At 41.8% G+C, this 20,559-nt stretch overlaps 1 protein-coding gene across 1 annotated transcript; it reads right to left on the bottom strand.

The window, feature by feature from the left end:
- Positions 1-6,437: 6,437 nt before the first annotated feature.
- On the bottom strand, positions 6,438-19,319 carry LOC128643886 (dynactin subunit 1-like; the record flags this gene model as incomplete). The annotated part of the gene is made up of 4 exons (XM_053696657.1): positions 19,193-19,319; positions 13,685-13,933; positions 11,516-11,594; positions 6,438-6,632 (listed from the first exon to the last, which is right to left on the bottom strand). Coding segments are annotated over exons 2-4 (502 nt in total), but the record flags the coding sequence as incomplete, so codon positions are not given.
- Between the last annotated feature and the right edge of the window lie 1,240 nt (positions 19,320-20,559).

Below are 20,559 nucleotides of genomic sequence, written 5' to 3' on the forward strand. Positions count from 1 at the left end.
GGCCATGTTTTCCTGGACACTTATGAGTTACACATGCTGCAGGGTATGAACAGTGCTTTTCAGGATCACTATTTGTGTGCTGTCCAGGGGTGCAATTCCTACTCCCCTCAGCACACCCTGCAGCATGTGTAACTCATAAGTGTCCAGGAAAACAGGGCTGAGGTAGCAACTCTAGGTATATTACAAATAAAGCACTTTACAGTTGAAAATACATAACGCAGGTTGTTATGTGACTGACACAGTACTGTACAGAATGTAAAACAGCAGCTATCTTGCACTACACCTTTTACTGGGCCACTAAGGCAATGTCATTACCATAGAGTACTATCAACATCAGCCCCAAAGTCATTAAAGGGATACTGAACCCACATTTTTTCTTTCATGATTGAGATAGAAAGCTTAACATTGCATGCTCTAGTTTACTCCTATCATCAATTTTTATTATTATCAGGTATTTGTAGAGCGCCAACAGATTCTGCAGCGCTGTAAACATAGTCGGTGTACAGGATAGCTTTTGTAGGGGTCAAGTGGGTAGAGGGCCCTGCCGAGAGTTTCACTGTTGTAGTCGGCTCTTATGAAGTGATCTGTAAACAGCTGGGCCCATAGGCTTACAATCTAAGAGGTTCAAGGGGAAAGCAGTGGAGTTAGGAAAGGTTAGTGTTGGTTGTATGTATCCCTGAATAGTAGAGTTTTTAGGGAGTGCTTGAAGCTGTTAAAACTAGGGGAGAGTCTTATGGAACGAGGCAGTGAATTCCACAAGATGGGGGCCAGTCTGGAGAAGTCCTGTAAACGTGAATGTGAGGAAGTAACAAGAGAGGAGGAGATCCTGAGCTGATCGAAGGGGACGGGAGGGAGAGTATCTAGAGACAAGTTCTGAGATGTAGGGGGGAGCAGTGCAGTTGAGAGCTTTATATGTCAAGGTGAGGATTTTGTGTTTAATCCTGGAGGCAAGAGGAAGCCAGTGAAGGTATTGGCAGAGAGGTGCAACAGATGAAGATCAACGAGTAAGGAAGATGAGCCTGGCAGAGGCATTCATAATGGATTGTAAAGGAGCTATGCGGCAGCTAGGTAGACCAGAGAGGAAGGAGTTACAGTAGTCGAGGCGGGAGAGGATGAGAGAGTGGATTAAAATCTTGGTTGTATTTGTGTAAGGAAATGTCTAATTTTAGCGATGTTTTTAAGGTGGAAGCGGCAGGCTTTAGCCAAGGACTGAATGTGAGGAGTGAAGGAAAGATCTGAGTCAAGTGTGACCCCAAGACATCGGGCGTGCGGGGTGGGGTAATGATGGAATTATTAACAGTTATAGAAATTTTGGGGGTGGAGACATTGGAAGAAGGGGGAATAATAAGGAGTTCAGTTTTGGAGAGATTTAGCTTAAGGTAGTGAGAGGACATCCAAGATGAGATGTGAGAAAGACAGTCAGTGACACGGGTTAGTAAGGAAGGAGGTAGGTCTGGTGCAGAGAGGTAGATTTGGGTGACATCAGCATACAAATGGTATTGAAACCCATGGGACTTTATTAAGGAACCTACTAACGACGTGTAGATTGAAAAGAGAAGGGGACCAAGGACAGAGCCTTGAGGTACCCCAACAGAAAGTGGTAATGGGACAGAGGATGCTCCAGAGAAGTCTACACTAAATGTACGGTTAGTCAGATAGGAAGAGAACCACGAGAGAGCTGTGTCACAGATGCCGAAGGATTGGAGGGTTTGGAGCAGAAGAGGGTGGTCAACAGTGTCAAAGGCTGCAGACAGGTCAAGGAGGATAAGCAGAGAGAAGTGGCCTTTGGATTTTGCTGTAAGTAGGTCGGTGGTAACCTTGACAATTGCTGTCTAGGTAGAGTGATGGGAACGAAATCCAGATTGCAGTGGGTCAAGAAGAGAGTTTAGTGTAAGGAAATGGGATAGACGTGCGTAAACTAGCTTTTCGAGGAGCTTTGAGGCAAGAGGGAGTAGGGAAATAGGGCGGTAATTGGAAGGGGAGGTTGGATCGAGGGAAGGTTTTTTGAGGATAGGTGTGACCAGTGCATGTTTTAGAGATGAGGGAAATATACCAGTGCTGAGGGAGAGGTTGAAAATGTCTGTGAGTATAGGGGGAAGGGTAGAAGAGAGGGAGAGGAGTAGCTGTGAGAGGATGGGGTCGATGGGACAGGTAGTGAGGTGGGAGGACAGTATAAGGGCAGAAACTTCATCCTCATTAACAGGGGCAAAAGAGCTGCATTTTTGGATATTTGGGTTTTGGGTGAGCTTTTGAGGGGGTGGGAGATTGGAAGTAAGTTGAGAGCTGATTTCACTTCTGATGGAGTCAATTTTGTTGTTGAAGTGGCTGGCAAAATCTTGAGCTGAGAGAGAGGTTGTGTTAGGAGGTGGGGGTGGGCGAAGAGGAGTGTTGAACGTGGAGAACAGACGTTTAGGGTTAGAGGGAAGAGTAGAGATGAGATTAGAGAAGTATTGTTGCTTATTAAGTATAAGGGCAGAATAGTAGAAGTTCAGGATGAACTTGTAGTGAATTTTTATCGGTTCTATTGTTATCTTCATTTGAAAAAGCAGAAATGTAAGCTTAGGAGTCAGCCCATCTTTGGTTCAGAACCTGGGTAGCGCTTGCCGATTGGTTGCTAAATGTAACATTACATTCCTGCTTTTGCAAATAAAGATACCAAAAGAATGAAGAAAATGTGAAAATAGAAGTAAATTAGAAAGTTGCTTAAAATTGCTGCTCTATCTGAGTCATGAAAGGAAAACATTGGGTTCAGTGTCCCTTTACGTAATGGGAATTAACAGTAAATGGGAAAAACTGACAAGATGTTCCTGAAATGTAGGTTTAGTCACAAAGCACTGAATTTGCTAAATAAAACTACCGCATTACCAATGAGTAAATATCACAATTCTCTTAATGAGCGGGAAGATTTAGGTTTCCCTGCAGCGCCCCCTACAGATTACTTTTTGCATCACAGTGATTTCACATGCTAGAGAATTCATTAAAAAAACCAACAGAAGCTAGTGCCCCTAATATATCCAGCACTGGCACGGGGGGCTGAGACATCATTTTCTATAGCACTGGGCCCACTGCATCACCTGCATACATTACTACAGAATTGTCATAGCAAGGGCACACTTGCATGTTACCTCCACTACTGTGCCTTTAGGTGCCATAGAAACACTTTATTTTTTGCAGGAAAGATTGTGATGAATCCTTTTTAGACAACGTATTAGTGCAGCTCCCCCTACACTTAATAATAACACAAGCAGCGATTAGGGGTCATGTCACTACCTGGATAAGATTAGAAGCCACCAGTAACAGAGATATGCAGATAGTGCTGTCAAACTGCTGAACAGAAATGAAGCAAAAGGTAATACACAAACTGAGCGATTACACAGATCAAATGTTTTCATTAAAGTATATTCATTTAATTACTGGTCCTATACGCCCATACTAGACATCCTATATATGTGTCACTAACGTCCCCAAATACGGCCAAGGGTCCCTGCTGTTATCAATCACAAGCCTACATAATAAGTATATTAAAACAAACTATGAACACATTTTATTTGTCTAAATTTGTTCTTGGAAAAAGAACGGTTTACTCTGGATGTTCCTAAGTGAAATAAAGCTATTGCCGTGCTTGTGGGGATCTGTACCTGTCAGCCAATACAGCTGTGGAATTGTCCTTATCAGCCGGTTAAAACTGCCTTTTTCAGTATAATACGTGTAAGACAGAGAAGTTTTAACTTCATGAGAAAAGATTAAGGAAAGTAATTTTGTATTGGTCATAATTTTTTTTTTATAAATGTGTGGTCGTATGCTAAAAAAGAAGTATTTTTTGTTCTATCACCTGTTAGGGCATGTCACTATGCACCAATAGAGATGCAGGACACTTCCATATGACCCAGATATATACAGAAATACACTTTGCAAAAACAAAACTAATATATAACATAATTAAAGAGAGTGCTCTTTCATATGCATGATATATATTGTTGTACCTTAATAACCCTTATTTAGAATATTCCATTTTTGTTTCATATGCATGATATACGTTTTGTATTCAACGTCCTTTAAAAACAAAACAATGAGTAATTCATGAGCGGAATAAGCCCACCACAGAGACTTCAGTTACACGCTGACCTGGGCACACACTGACAGTGACACGCTGACCTGGGCACATACTGACAGTGACACGCTGACCTGAGCACATACTGACAGTGACACGCTGACCTGAGCACATACTGACAGTGACACGCTGACCTGAGCACATACTGACAGTGACACGCTGACCTGAGCACACACTGACAGTGACACGCTGACCTGAGCACACACTGACAGTGACACGCTGACCTGAGCACACACTGACAGTGACACGCTGACCTGAGCACACACTGACAGTGACACGCTGACCTGAGCACACACTGACAGTGACACGCTGACCTGTGCACACACTGACACGCTGACCTGAGCACACACTGACAGTGACACGCTGACCTGAGCACACACTGACAGTGACACGCTGACCTGAGCACACACTGACAGTAACACGCTGACCTGAGCACATACTGACAGTGACACGCTGACCTGAGCACATACTGACAGTGACACGCTGACCTGAGCACATACTGACAGTGACACGCTGACCTGAGCACATACTGACAGTGACACGCTGACCTGAGCACATACTGACAGTGACACGCTGACCTGAGCACACACTGACAGTGACACGCTGACCTGAGCACATACTGACAGTGACACGCTGACCTGAGCACATACTGACAGTGACACGCTGACCTGAGCACACACTGACAGTGACACGCTGACCTGTGCACACACTGACAGTGACACGCTGACCTGAGCACATACTGACAGTGACACGCTGACCTGAGCACATACTGACAGTGACACGCTGACCTGAGCACATACTGACAGTGACACGCTGACCTGTAAACACACTGACACGCTGACCTGAGCACATACTGACAGTGACACGCTGACCTGAGCACACACTGACAGTGACACGCTGACCTGAGCACACACTGGCAGTGACACGCTGACCTGAGCACACACTGACAGTGACACGCTGACCTGAGCACATACTGACAGTGACACGCTGACCTGAGCACATACTGACAGTGACACGCTGACCTGAGCACATACTGGCAGTGACACGCTGACTTGGGCACACACTGGCAGTGACACGCTGACCTGGGCACACACTGGCAGTGACACGCTGACCTGAGCACACACTGACAGTGACACGCTGACCTGGGCACACACTGACAGTGACACGCTGACCTGAGCACACACTGACAGTGACACGCTGACCTGAGCACACACTGACAGTGACACGCTGACCTGGGCACAGACTGACAGTGACACGCTGACCTGAGCACATACTGACAGTGACACGCTGACCTGAGCACACACTGACAGTGACACGCTGACCTGGGCACACACTGACAGTGACACGCTGACCTGAGCACACACTGGCAGTGACACGCTAACCTGAGCACACACTGACAGTGACACGCTGACCTGGGCACACACTGACAGTGACACGCTGACCTGGGCACATACTGACAGTGACACGCTGACCTGGGCACACACTGACAGTGACACGCTGACCTGGGCACACACTGACAGTGACACGCTGACCTGAGCACACACTGACAGTGACACGCTGACCTGAGCACACACTGACAGTGACACGCTGACCTGAGCACATACTGACAGTGACACGCTGACCTGAGCACATACTGACAGTGACACGCTGACCTGAGCACACACTGACAGTGACACGCTGACCTGAGCACACACTGGCAGTGACACGCTGACCTGAGCACACACTGACAGTGACACACTGACAGTGACACGCTGACCTGAGCACACACTGTCAGTGACACGCTGACCTGAGCACACACTGGCAGTGACACGCTGACCTGAGCATACACTGACAGTGACACGCTGACCTGAGCACACACTGGCAGTGACACGCTGACCTGAGCACACACTGGCAGTGACACGCTGACCTGAGCACACACTGGCAGTGACACGCTGACCTGAGCACACACTGGCAGTGACACGCTGACCTGAGCACACACTGACAGTGACACGCTGACCTGAGCACACACTGGCAGTGACACGCTGACCTGAGCACACACTGACAGTGACACGCTGACCTGAGCACACACTGACAGTGACACGCTGACCTGTGCACACACTGGCAGTGACACGCTGACCTGAGCACACACTGACAGTGACACGCTGACCTGAGCACACACTGGCAGTGACACGCTGACCTGAGCACACACTGGCAGTGACACGCTGACCTGAGCACACACTGGCAGTGACACGCTGACCTGAGCACACACTGACAGTGACACGCTGACCTGAGCACACACTGACAGTGACACGCTGACCTGAGCACACACTGGCAGTGACACGCTGACCTGAGCACACACTGACAGTGACACGCTGACCTGAGCACACACTGGCAGTGACACGCTGACCTGAGCACACACTGGCAGTGACATGCTGACCTGGGCACACGTCGGCTCGCTGCCCGTTGACAGGATGCACAATTAGAGAACAGTACACACATTTAGCACTCACCAGTTTGCTGCTTTTGGGGGTCTCGGCTACCTCTGTAACAACATAAAAAAGTGTGTTAAAAAAACATGGCCACAATTGCTCAGCCTTAAAGGGACAGTCTAGTCAAAATTAATTTTTTTATAATTCAGATAGGGCATGTCATTTTAAACAACTTTCACTTTAACTTTTATCAACAAATTTACTTTGTTCTCTTGGTATTCTTTGTGGAAACCTAAACCTAGTTAGGCTCATATACTAATTTCTAAGCCCTTGAAGGCCTCTTATCTCAGTGCATTTTGACAGTTTTCACAGCTAGAGAATGCTAGTTCATGTGTGCCACATTAGATAACATTGTGCTCACTCCTGTGGAGTTAAGATTAAGCACTGATCGGATAAAAATGTAAACCTCTCAAAAGCACTGAGATAAGGGACAGTCTGCAGAGGCTTAGATACAGGGTAATCACAGAGGTAAAAAGTATATTAATATAACTGAGATAAGGGGCAGTCTGCAGAGGATTAGATACAGGGTAATCACAGAGGTAAAAAGTATATTAATATAACTGAGATAAGGGGCAGTCTGCAGAGGCTTAGATACAGGGTAATCACAGAGGTAAAAAGTATATTAATATAACTGAGATAAGGGGCAGTCTGCAGAGGATTAGATACAGGGTAATCACAGAGGTAAAAAGTATATTAATATAACTGAGATAAGGGGCAGTCTGCAGAGGATTAGATACAGGGTAATCACAGAGGTAAAAAGTATATTAATATAACTGAGGTAAGGAGCAGTCTGCAGAGGCATAGATACAGGGTAATCACAGAGGTAAAAAGTATATTAATATAACTGAGATAAGGAGCAGTCTGCAGAGGCTTATATAAAAGGTAATCACAGAGGTAAAAAGTATATTAATATAACTGAGGTAAGGAGCAGTCTGCAGAGGCTTAGATACAAGGTAATCACAGAGGTAAAAAGTATATTAATATAACTGAGATAAGGGGCAGTGTGCAGAGGCTTAGATACAGGGTAATCACAGAGGTAAAAAGTATATTAATATAACTGAGATAAGGGGGCAGTCTGCAGAGGGTTAGATACAAGGTAATCACAGAGGTAAAAAGTATATTAATATAACTGAGATAAGGAGCAGTCTGCAGAGGCTTAGATACAAGGTAATCACAGAGGTAAAAAGTATATTAATATAACTGAGATAAGGGGCAGTCTGCAGAGGCTTAGATACAAGGTAATCACAGAGGTAAAAAGTATATTAATATAACTGAGATAAGGAGCAGTCTGCAGAGGATTAGATACAGGGTAATCACAGAGGTAAAAAGTATATTAATATAACTGAGATAAGGAGCAGTCTGCAGAGGATTAGATACAAGGTAATCACAGAGGTAAAAAGTATATTAATATAACTGAGATAAGGAGCAGTCTGCAGAGGATTAGATACAGGGTAATCACAGAGGTAAAAAGTATATTAATATAACTGAGATAAGGAGCAGTCTGCAGAGGCTTAGATACGGGTAATCACAGAGGTAAAAAGTATATTAATATAACTGAGATAAGGAGCAGTCTGCAGAGGCTTAGATACAGGGTAATCACAGAGGTAAAAAGTATATTAATATAACTGAGATAAGGAGCAGTCTGCAGAGGATTAGATACAGGGTAATCACAGAGGTAAAAAGTATATTAATATAACTGAGATAAGGGGCAGTCTGCAGAGGCGTAGATACAGGGTAATCACAGAGGTAAAAAGTATATTAATATAACTGAGATAAGGAGCAGTCTGCAGAGGCGTAGATACAGGGTAATCACAGAGGTAAAAAGTATATTAATATAACTGAGATAAGGGGCAGTCTGCAGAGGCTTAGATACAAGGTAATCACAGAGGTAAAAAGTATATTAATATAACAGTGTTTTCTGTGCTAAACTGGGGAATGAGTAATAAAGGGATTATCTATCTTTTTAAACAATAAACATTGAGTAGACTGAATAGAAAATCATATAATCACTTAGCAAGTGTGATAAGGCAGAGAAAGCACAGCAGCAACTAAACATCTCATCATTTTATTATTAAACTGCTGGGCACAACCACAGGAGAACAGTTACTACTCCTCATGCTATTGTTCTACCCCTGAGCCTGCAGCTCTTCTCTTATTTTAACCCTTTAAAAGGTACCAGTTGGTGAAGCTTTATACTGGGCACTGCCATCTTGGAGCTCGCGTATTCTCGCCCTCAGTGAGCACAATTATTCACAGCTGTATTCTGCGCTTCAGGATAACACAGACAATACAGAGTTACATAACTTATATAAAACATAAATAATAGAGAGTAATGCAGCCGTTACAGCAACAATCCAGCAATGTTATAGTGAATGTGCATCTCTTCTAGGCAAGAAAAACGCCAAGATGGAGGCGCCCAGTATGAAGACGTGGATCTTGACAAACTGACACCAGTAAGGGGTTAAAGGGGACACTAAACACTAAATACATTTTATAAGCACAGTACTGGGGCTACAATTAGTCTCCCTCTAGTCATAGGTGCCGCCATGTTGAAATCTAGTTTTCAGTGCGTTCCACAGCTGACGTGCTTGCGCATGTGCAACAACTCTACTTGAGATACTTGCAGCGAAACGTAGGTTACAAAATGGCAACACCTATAGGTAGGGGGAGGTGAATGAAATGCATTTAGTGTTTAATGTCCCTTTAAAATAAGAGAACACATTTGAAGAGAGGGGCAGGCGCAGGAGAAAAACAAGGGAATGGCAAGTAGTAGCCTGTATATTGCAGATGTGCCCAGCTGTTTAACGTCCCTTTAATGGCTGTAGCACAAACAAACCCAGCTAGAACGACACAGCAGCAAGTTCCTTTTTCATTTCATTATTTGCCGCATTTTCACAGAATTAACCGCTACAAAAGTAATCTCCAATTTATTTTTAGATATTTACATTGATAAAAGTGATGGAGTTTTTTTAATGTATTGTCTCTTTGCAAAAATTTACACACCCCCCTCCTATGACAGCTTAAAGGGACACTAAACCCATTTTATTACTTCATGACTCAACTATCAAATGAAGCAACTATCAAATTTACTCCTATTATCAATTTTTCTTCGTTCTCTTGCTATTTTTATTTGAAAAGCAGAAATGTAAAGATAGGAGCCGGACCATTTTAGGTTCAGCACCCTGGATAGCACTTGCTTATTGGTTTTTACATTTAGCCGCCAATCAGCAATCGCTACCCAGGTGCTGAACCAAAAATGGGATGGCTCCTAAGCTTTACATTCCTGCTTTTCAAATAAAGATAGCAAGAGATATTAGTCTAATGAATTTTATACTTAGAGACATTATACCCAATTGTTAAAGCACTTGAAAGTGATGCAGCTTATCTGTAAAAAGCTGACTAGACAATATCACCTGAACATCTATGTAAAAAAGGAAGATATTTTACCTCAAATTGCCTAAGTATTCACACCCCACTGTAAAGAGACTTTGGACAGCCAATCGGGATGCAAGTCCCAGGACGTGCAAGGCTGTGTGCATCTGGCATGTTATTTTCCTACTGAGTTTACTATGATATCTCATGAGATCCCAGTGAAGCACAGCATGACCTCAGCACTGCTGATGCCGAGTAGCTATTGTTTTTCTCAAGCTGCAGTACCTAAAGTATAACTGGTCACTGAGCACTTACTCTGGTGAGGTAAAATATCTTCCCTTTTTACATAGAGATGCTCAGGAGATATTTTCTAGTCAGCTTTATACAGTTATACTGCATCAGTTTCAAGTTTAGCATATGAGTATTATGTCCCTTTAATAGACAATACTAAGAATAAACATAATTTGGGCGTTCGCCTTTACAGTACCGTTGTGAGTCCACATAATGTATTTTATTTAGTTTGAGATATAAATGATGAAGAAGACATTGTTTTGCTTTTTGAGCATGCACAGGTGAAAAGAATTGTAACTTTTTGTCCACTTGTGCAGTAGGAAACGCTTTCAGTTTGCTGCATTTAATTGTTTTAGTTTCCTGACTTGTAATATAGCGTTATGGACTCTTGATAAAATCATTTATTTAAATGAGACAGGACTTAGATTTTAATATTCTAAACAATACTTCTGCTGCATATGGTTCACAGTCACTTAAAGGGACATTGTAGTGGAAAAATAAAATACTCTAATTTGCAAACTATCGTCTAGCTCCCATTGCTGTTGTAACCGGAGGCAACATAAAACACCCTAATAGGCTTGAATGGCGAATCTTGTGATTACCCCCAGCAGTTTGCAATAGCTATGGTAATTAGCCAACATATTTAACTCCCCAGCAGGATACAGCCAGTGACTGGCAGCTACACACATATGCTGTTTACAATTGGCTCACATGCTGTGCTCAGGACCATGTGCTGTGGCTCTAATGGGATTTGCATTGGCTAAAACAGTTTTCAAGAGACACCAGAATTAATAAAAAAAAAATACAAAATTAGAAACATTTTTTCTTTAGAAAGCCCCTTTAATGTGCAGACTGCAATGCCAGTGTTTAAATTCTAAAACACATGAAAGTAAAGAAATCTCATTAAAAGCTACATGAAAGTCAAAATAAAACAGATATTCTGACAGAATGTAAAATTACTTTGTTCTCTTGCTATCCTTAGTTGGAGAGCATACCTAGATAGGCTTAGGTGCATGGACATGTCTTGAGCAATTGACGGCAGTAGTGTTTGTAACAATGTATAACACTGCAACACTGTGGGGATATAATGCTCGAAATACCTGCCTGCACCTTAGCTTATCTAGCGGTATGCTCTGCCACAAAAGGATACCAAGAGAACAAAGTCAATTTGATACCAGAAATAAAATGAGAAAGTTGAGTATTATCATTTACAGTCCCATCACTGCGTCATATATAAAGCACCTATGGGTTCAGTCTCTATTTCAGATTTTACCTCTCTTGAGAACTTTGGAAGAGGCTGGTTCTGGTGTTTCGGGGGAAGTGGTATCTGCGCCATCATCCACAACCTGAATCTACAAAAAAGTGAAATGGTTTTAAGTCTCTTGTGACCTGTTTAACTGCAGCTGACTGGTGACACTGTGCAGGTAACAGACACATTGTATACTTATCAGAGATGTCACAAAATGCAGCCTGTCAGCAGAAAGAACGGGACAAACGCTGCTCCACATCAGGTTGTTCTCTTTAAACAGCGCTGCACTATGTAAGTTTTCCTTAACACGGTGCAACCAGAGTGAAGCACTGTTTGAAGAGAATTGAATTTCATTTCAAAATGAACTACAGAAAATGTTTCTTTATAAAATAAATGTCATCTCAGAAAGTGAAACAAGTTGTGCCTCTGGGGTTACCACATTTAACAAGTAATTAGTAAACATTCTACATCTCATTTTTGCACTGACCAAACCAATGTGCCCTGTTAGCTGCGAGCAGAAGATGCTGCAACCTGTGAAAAGGTCAGCTCTAATGACCCCTGCTGCACAGCGACAAATGACTGCCCTCTATTTACTGAGGCACCAAGATCCCAGTGAAGTTGGCTGCCTGAAGACTTTATCCTATTTGTACAAACAGTAAAGACTTAACCTATACGTTAACCTGCAACACACGTGCACTTCCTCCTGTAATCAGTTGCTCTGTTAATCCCCTCTATAGCACATGCTGAACACTTCTTATGTTGATCCAATATAACGGATAAAGAATACAGTGAGCCTTTCTTTAGAACTTGGTGCCACAGATGCAGCAAAATCTAAAAACATACCTAGTAAGTGTTTTGTTTTTAATCAATTCCCACAAAAGCTATGTTACGTATAACAGATCACTTGTGATCAACTGGTTATCACCTGCATGGGAAGGTATAAGCTTTTAATTTGAAACAAAGAATAAAGAACAATTTGTCTTCTACAATTTATTCTTTGATCTTTTTCAAAATAGTCGCAACAAATAACTATATTAACCCTTTCTAAGGGGGTTGTTTTTTGTGGCACAGTCTCGCCACCAGCAGCGTGACCACGATACTTTAAGAAGGCAGCAGGAGGGAGGTCTAATAGCACGATCGCGCCATTATAAGCAGACAATCCCTTAACAACCAATACAGGGTACATTGTGGTTGTTAAGGGGTTAAAGAGAATAAATTTGCAGTTCACTTGCATCATTATTTCACCTGCTCTTCCTGTAATTTACACCTTAAAACTGTAGTTTTTCCACTACCCCAGAGTGTGTGCAGTGCATTTGGTAGAATTCAGGACCCTGACACAAAATTACACTTTAAATTACAAAAAAAACATTTATGTTGCGTGTAGATCTTTTGCAATGCAGTGATTCGTTTCTGCATACATAAAAAAAATGACTTCATGCTCCTTTAATTACAGCTGTTACTAGGTACCCTGGCATCTGGTATTTGTCAAGCCCTGCACTAAGATATAAGATTATTCTTTTTGTATTTTTATTTAACTATGAAAACTATACAGTATATACTTTAGACAACCCAAGGTATTGATCGAGGCCTATTTCGGTATATTTGATGCTATTATTTGGCTGCCAAATAAGATCATATAAAAAAAAACCTTTTTTTGCAAACTTTGTGTTTCTCACTGAAATTATTTACACACAACTACTGCAGTCATAAGAAAAATGGTTGTAAAAGCTTCTCTGTAATCCCCTTTGTTCGGAAATAACATACATGCCCTGCTTTATCATTGGTTTTTGGCAATTAGAAGGCCGCTAATTGCAGCTGTGCACCATACTTGAACTTCCTGGTAGTGAAGGGAATAATTAGGCATCTTGTAATGTTAATTTAGCTGTAGTGTAGAGATTACAATCCCACCCGACACCTCCCACACAGCTCTCTTCCCTCCCTCACTCCCCAAAGGTCATCACCATTATAGGTACTGGCATACAGTATGCAGTGTAGTTTTTTTTTTTTTTTAAAGTGTAGGGACCCCCCCCTCCAAAAAAAAAAAACAGCTCTCTAACCCTCTCCCAGTATTCCCCACAATATTTGTAACTGGCAGCTAGTCTGCCAGTGTAGTGGACCCCCCCCCCACCCTTCTTTTTCTGCAGTGTAGGATCCCCTCCCCTATTGCTCACGGGGTGAATGTGTTTATGTTACCTGTGACTGCCGAACAAATATACCGTGGTTTTCCTCGCAGGTGAAATATTTTCTGCCCTGCACTGTGCCGTCGTTCTTTCCCTTGGGGTCGTCCAAGATGACTCCCACCCATTTTCCCGAGGCGAACAATGTGGCCCCGACATAAGCAACTGTCCCTCTGTGTCCCTTCCCGATCACCTCCACGCGAGAGCCCACTTTCAAGGGCTTTCCTGTGGCCTCTACACTCATCCTGGAGTTAGAGCTCGGAGTCTAAAATACATGACAAAAAAAAATTTTGGAAAATGTTAAAAATATTAAAAAATAGACAATGTCAAAGAATGCAAACAATATGCCGAACTCAATGTGCACTGCCACTAAAACACGGCTCATCTCCGATCAGAAGCAAAACCAGCGCCATGAAAACTACCAATAAATAGACCTGATCCTTTAGTTACAAAGCTGAAAGAAATGAGTAATGTTAATACAAAGGTAGACAAATCAAGCCCCTACCTTATGGTTCCTTAGCACTTCCGTTTCTCTTACTCAAGCATAGCGCTAATCAGAGGCTACCAACGCCAGCTGCTGTAGAGTGTAACGGCGCATGCTCATGCTGCACGCGCGTCACCTCTACTCACAGTCTGCAAGACCTGACCCTTCAGCAGAGGCGGAGAGAAAGCATCTTAAAGGGACACGAAATCCAAAATGTTTCTTTTATGATTTAGGTAGAACAGACAATTTTATAACAACTTTCCAGTTTACTTCTATTAGCAAATTTCCTTCAATTTTTTTGGTATCATTTGTTGAAGGAGCAGCAATGCACTACTGGTTTATAACTGAACACATGGGTGAGCCAATGACAATCAGTATATATATGCAGCCACCAATCAGCAGCTAGAACCTAGGTTATTTGCTGCTCCTGAGCTTTCCTAGATAAACCTTTCAGCAAAGGATAGCAAGAGAAGGAAGCAAATTAAACAATAGAAGTAAATTGGAAAGTTGTTTAAAATTGTATTCTCTATCTGAATCATGAAAGAAAATGTTTAGGTTTCATGTCCCTTTAAGCATGCGTTTCTGATTGGCTCTAGTGCAATGCTTAAAAGGGACATGAAACCCAAACATTTTCTTTCATGATTCAGATAGAGAATACAATTTTAAACAAAAAAAAAAACAAGAAAAGCTCAGGAGCAGCAGAGAACCTAGGTTCTAGCTGCTGATTGGTGGCTGTATATATATATATATATATATATATATATATATATATTGATTGTGATTGGCTCATCCATTTGTTCAGTTAGAAACCAGCAGTGTATTGCTGCTCCTTCAACAAATGATACCAAGAGAATGAAACATATTAGATAATAGAAGTGAATTAGAAAGTTGTTTAAAATTGTATTCTATGTCTGAACCATGATAGAAAAATGTTGGGTTTGATGTCCCTTTAATGAAGAGAAGAAGCAGTGAGGGTAGGACAAGTAAGGTTAAGTGGTGGTAAATCAGGGCTGATTTTTCTAACTTTGTGTTAACTTTACTTTTATTTCTTACAGCATTTGTAAGGTATCAGGTTTATTTATCGCTAGCTTTTCATGGGACTGATTTTGTGTCCCTTTTTAAACCACCATAAAGCCTCCTATTAGAAATAACAACAAAAAAGCCAAAAAGAACAGATCATGAAAAAGAGGTCAGTGCAGTTTTCACAGACGATACCGTGCTTCTTAGTGTAAGCTTTACTTGTCTTAACATTACTTACAAGGCACTTGAGTATTTTAAAAAAACAAATAAATCAATTTGAATTTGTACCACTTAATGGAAGATAATGGAAAGGACTTGCAACGTCCCAGAGACCAGGCAGCTATAAAACAGTCACATAAAAAGAATTCTGTAATCTCATGTGAACTGCGATAAAAAACACTTCTGCAATAAGCTTTTACTAGTAGCGTTTTGGGTGTGATGTCTCTGTTGGAAATTATACACATTTCAGCCACTAGATGGCACTACTGTAACACAATGTCTTGCAGTACTGTTAGTAATAATATTTTGCACCACTAGGTGAGCACAGTGAAAGTAATGATTTGTTTTGCTAATGATGTCATTTAATAGTAATATATATACACACAGTATATAATAAATAAATAAAACATATATCATGCATATGGTGAGCACTATTTAAACTTTAAAATATGTTTTTTCATAAAAAGGTTAAAGTTTTTATTATTTTGAAAGGAACAGAAGAACAGAAAAGTGCATAGTTGTACAATACTGAGCCATGATAGATGCTCACTAATAGGCAAATCCCCACAGCCCAATGGGTGGACAGTGGCACAGACTACAAGAAAAATCTGTTTAGATACTATAGATGATGCAAACAAACTAATGATGTCCCTTTAAGGATTTTGCAACTTGAATTATTTTAGTGTTTTATGCCCATATAAAATGCACAAGCCACTGAATAGCAACAGAGGTTTTCCTAATTAAATGCATTTTTTTAACTGATTACTATTTGTATATTTCCTCCCTAGTAGTTACACCCACAACCACTCAAATTAAAAAGTACCCAGCACTATCTGTCAATGTCCTATATTGTTCTGTTCAGCCTTTGCAAGCATCACTTTATTCATAAACTAACTCTGGCTCTGAGAATATCAGCGGATTCCCTGAGTCAGCTGCTCCGGCTAGCGAGGTCTCTTAACATCAGATGCGCTTATATTTGTTTCACATTGAAGAGCCAGCAAAACGTTGCATATATTTTAGTGGCTAAACATTGTTGTACAGAGAGAGCTATATATCACAGAACAAAAAGTTAGTAGCCAAATCTCCCTTATTACCTACTTTTGTCAAACTCTGTCACTGTAAATATTTCAATAAAAAATGAATTATAGTAATATAGAGTGTAGCATGTACCGCTGCCCCAAAACAAAGTATCCCATAAACTGTCACAGATGTAAGTTACTATAATAATCCAAAACAGAAAGATAAAAATGCGTATAAAAGCCTATTGCACCAAGGGAGAGTACATATAGCTGAGCCCTGGAAAACACAAAATATTCACATTCTGCCATTAAAGAGACATTAAACATTTTGAGATGGTAATATAAAAAGATAAATCATATATATATATACACACTGCAATATAGTTGTATTATTTATTTTGTCCCCTTTCATGTAATTCCATTCTGAAGATGTCAGCTTTTCAGTTCCTGTTAGCAATAGAAGTGCAGAACACTGTTTATTCCACACAGCCATTGGCTGCACACTCTAGTGACCTATTTATAACTGTCCCTAATTGGCCACAGCAGAGAAGGTAACCTAAGTTACAACATGGCAGCTCCCCTTGTTTTATAGACAATAAAACTTTACACTTATTTTGTCAATATTTAAACAGCTAATGAAACTTAAAAACTACATCTATGTTATTCTCAGACTAATCTTTTCTTTAAATGCATCAGTCTATCTAGCATTCACTTAGTGTTTTATGTCCCTTTAAAGCTCTGTAGTATTTCCTGTTAAATATTCCACCATATAAAAGACAACAGAGAGCTTTGGACATTGTCATAACAGGTTATAGCCGAGTGTATTTAAAGCACAGCTCCGCCCAAACTTGCACACAGTGACTCTGCTCATACACTGGCGAGGGAGTCATGAAACAGGGGACAATTAGTGTTCACTTGTAAAGAACAGAATATCCATATAAATGTGTGGTGCCCCCAAGTGTATGCACATTAGGTAGCGTGGAGGGCAGTCACATGTCACTCTAGCTGTCCCCCAGGGGCCTCATGGTTTGCATAGCCTTTTTTATGAGCCCCCAATAGGAGATGCCCACAAAATATGTCGCTCTTTACTTTAAGAGCACTTGAAGAATGCTTAGTTGCATGCCCTTGTAGGTACCCAGAGATGTGCCAACTTGCATATAACTAGACACTGGAGAAATGGGTAACATTCTTTTCTAGGTCCACTCTTGGATGCTTCATTACAAATATCTCTCAAGGTGCCACAGAGCCCATTATATATCAAATAGGTGCCCAGGAAACCAGTTAGTTTGTCATCCCTAGATGCCTGGGTGGGAGTCCCCGATTACACAGCCTCCTTAGGTGCCCCACGGGAATATGTTTGGCTACATGTCCCAGACTAGCTTCCCTAAGGGATGTATGATTACATATGTTCTGCTGGGACTGTAATGTGCCCCTGAGTACCCAGTTATCAACCCCACCCTATGTGCCATGTCCCAGACTAGGTGCCTGAGGGATGTATGATTACATATGGCTTTGTTCTTCTGGGACTGTAATGTGCCCCTGAGTACCCAGTTATCAACGCCTCCCTATGTGCCATGTCCCAGACTAGGTGCCCTGAGGGATGTATGATTACATATGGCTTTGTTCTGCTGGGACTGTAATGTGCCCCTGAGTACCCAGTTATCAACCCCACCCTATGTGCCATGTCCCAGACTAGGTGCCCTGAGGGATGTATGATTACATATAGCTTTGTTCTTCTGGGACTGTAATGTGCCCCTGAGTACCCAGTTATCAACGCCTCCCTATGTGCCATGTCCCAGACTAGGTGCCCTGAGGGATGTATGATTACATATGGCTTTGTTCTTCTGGGACTGTAATGTGCCCCTAAGTACCCAGTTATCTCCCCCTCCCAGGCCCGGAATGGCCATAGGGCATACAGGGCAAATGCCCCCTCCTTAGGTGGCATGTCCCAGACTAGCTTCCCTGAGTGATGTATAATTATATATGGTGTTGTGCTGCTGAGACTGTTATGTGCCCTTAAGTACCCTGTTATCAGCCCCTCCCTATGTGCCATGTCCCAGACTAGCTTCCCTGAGGGATGTATAATTATATATGGTGTTGTGCTGCTGAGACTGTTATGTGCCCTTAAGTACCCTGTTATCAGCCCCTCCCTATGTGCCATGTCCCAGACTAGCTTCCCTGAGGGATGTATAATTATATATGGTGTTGTGCTGCTGAGACTGTTATGTGCCCTTAAGTACCCTGTTATCAGCCCCTCCCTATGTGCCATGTCCCAGACTAGCTTCCCTGAGTGATGTATAATTATATATGGTGTTGTGCTGCTGAGACTGTTATGTGCCCTTAAGTACCCTGTTATCAGCCCCTCCCTATGTGCCATGTCCCAGACTAGCTTCCCTGAGGGATGTATGATTACATATGGCTTTGTTCTGCTGGGACTGTAATATGCCCCTAAGTACCCAGTTATCAACCCCTCCCTATGTGCCATGTCTTAGACTAGGCACATATGGCTTTGTACTGATGAAAGTGTAATATGCCCCTAAGTGCCCAGAGAGGATTCCCAGTTATCAGCCCCTCCCTATGTGCCATAGGGAGCTGGTGGGATCAGTGCCCCTCTCTAAATGCCGCAGGAATGACCCTGTGACCTGCCCTTCTGTAGTGCCCGGGTGTCTAACTGATCACATGCCCCTCTCCTGGTGCCCTGTGCCTGATCACTTGGACCTCAATAAGTGCCCTGTTATAAGTCCTTTTCTATGAGCACCTGGGGAAGAGATACCACTCTCACCCGCACAAGGCCGCGCCGTTACCGGTTACACCTCAGCCGGTTCTGGTTCCGGTATCGGGTGGGGAAGAGGCACACAGATACCCGGTGACAGCAAGAGCGTTCCAAGCCTCGCTCTGAGACAAGCGCGTTAGCCAATCAGAAGCCGCGATAGAAGCGAGACTTGGAACACACGGGAAGCTGCCCGATGGTGGATACAATGTGTCCCGTAATTACTGTATTAAAGGCACAGTACACGTTTTGGTAATATTATACATCAGTAACCAGAAATACTCTGTAATAAACTGATAAAGACTTACACGTGTCACAAGTAAACATGAAATGATCTAATTTATTAGTTATGTACATTGTGTAAAATGCTGTATGTGTTTGCCTTCTGCAAAAGGACCTGTTGCCGCTTTAAAAAGGGACACATATGAAAAATACATATTTCAGGGCTGCTTAAAGAAATGTTTTGTATAAGAACCCTGACATATGTATTTTTCATACGTGTCCCTTTTTAAAGCTGCAATATGGTCACCTTAACTTAAGCACATAGTTAAAGTCAACTTCCGAGCAGCAATGCACTACTGACAGCTAGCTGATGATTGGTGGCTACACAATCACATATATGCCTCGTCATTTGTTCACTATATTCAGCTAGCTCCCAGCATTGCAATGCTCCTCTGGAACTGATTGCAAGCTACAGTGTAATAATAAAATGATCCAACAGATTAGAACATTTTTTTTTTTGCACTATTATGTCTCTTTAAAATACTTGCAATCTTAAGGGACAGTCTACTTGAAATTAATTAAATACACTTTTTACCTCTGTGATTACCTTGTATCTAAGCTTCTGCAGACTGCCCTCTTATTTCCGTTCTTTAGACAGACTTGTATTTTAGCCAATCAGTGCTGACTCATAAATACTCCCACGGGAGTGAGCACAATGTTATCCATATGGCACACATGAACTAGCGCTGTCTAGCTGTGAAAAAAAACTGTCAAATGCACCGAGATAAGAGAAAGCCTACAAGGGCTTAGAAAGCACAACATAGATATCGCATTTCTCCAAGAGACTCACTTATCGCCAACTGAGCACAAGAAATTAAAAACAGGATGGGTAAAAGAGTTTTTTTTTCCCTCCTTTATAAAAAAAATCAAGGGGGTTGCTATTTTAATGAGTAAAAATATCCAATATAGTGTAATTCAACAAATACAAGACAGCCAATGGAGATTTATTATCTTAAAACTGCATATAGCCAATGAAATAGTTGTGTTATGTAACTTGTATGTTCCTAACGAACATAATAAAAAATTCTGGGACAACCAGTTTTGAAATAATACTATTAAAAACAAGGGCACTTTAATTCATCAAAATGGACATTTCA

This window comes from Bombina bombina, unplaced genomic scaffold (assembly GCF_027579735.1).
Source record: "Bombina bombina isolate aBomBom1 unplaced genomic scaffold, aBomBom1.pri scaffold_815, whole genome shotgun sequence".
Classification (NCBI taxonomy): Eukaryota; Metazoa; Chordata; class Amphibia; order Anura; family Bombinatoridae; genus Bombina; species Bombina bombina.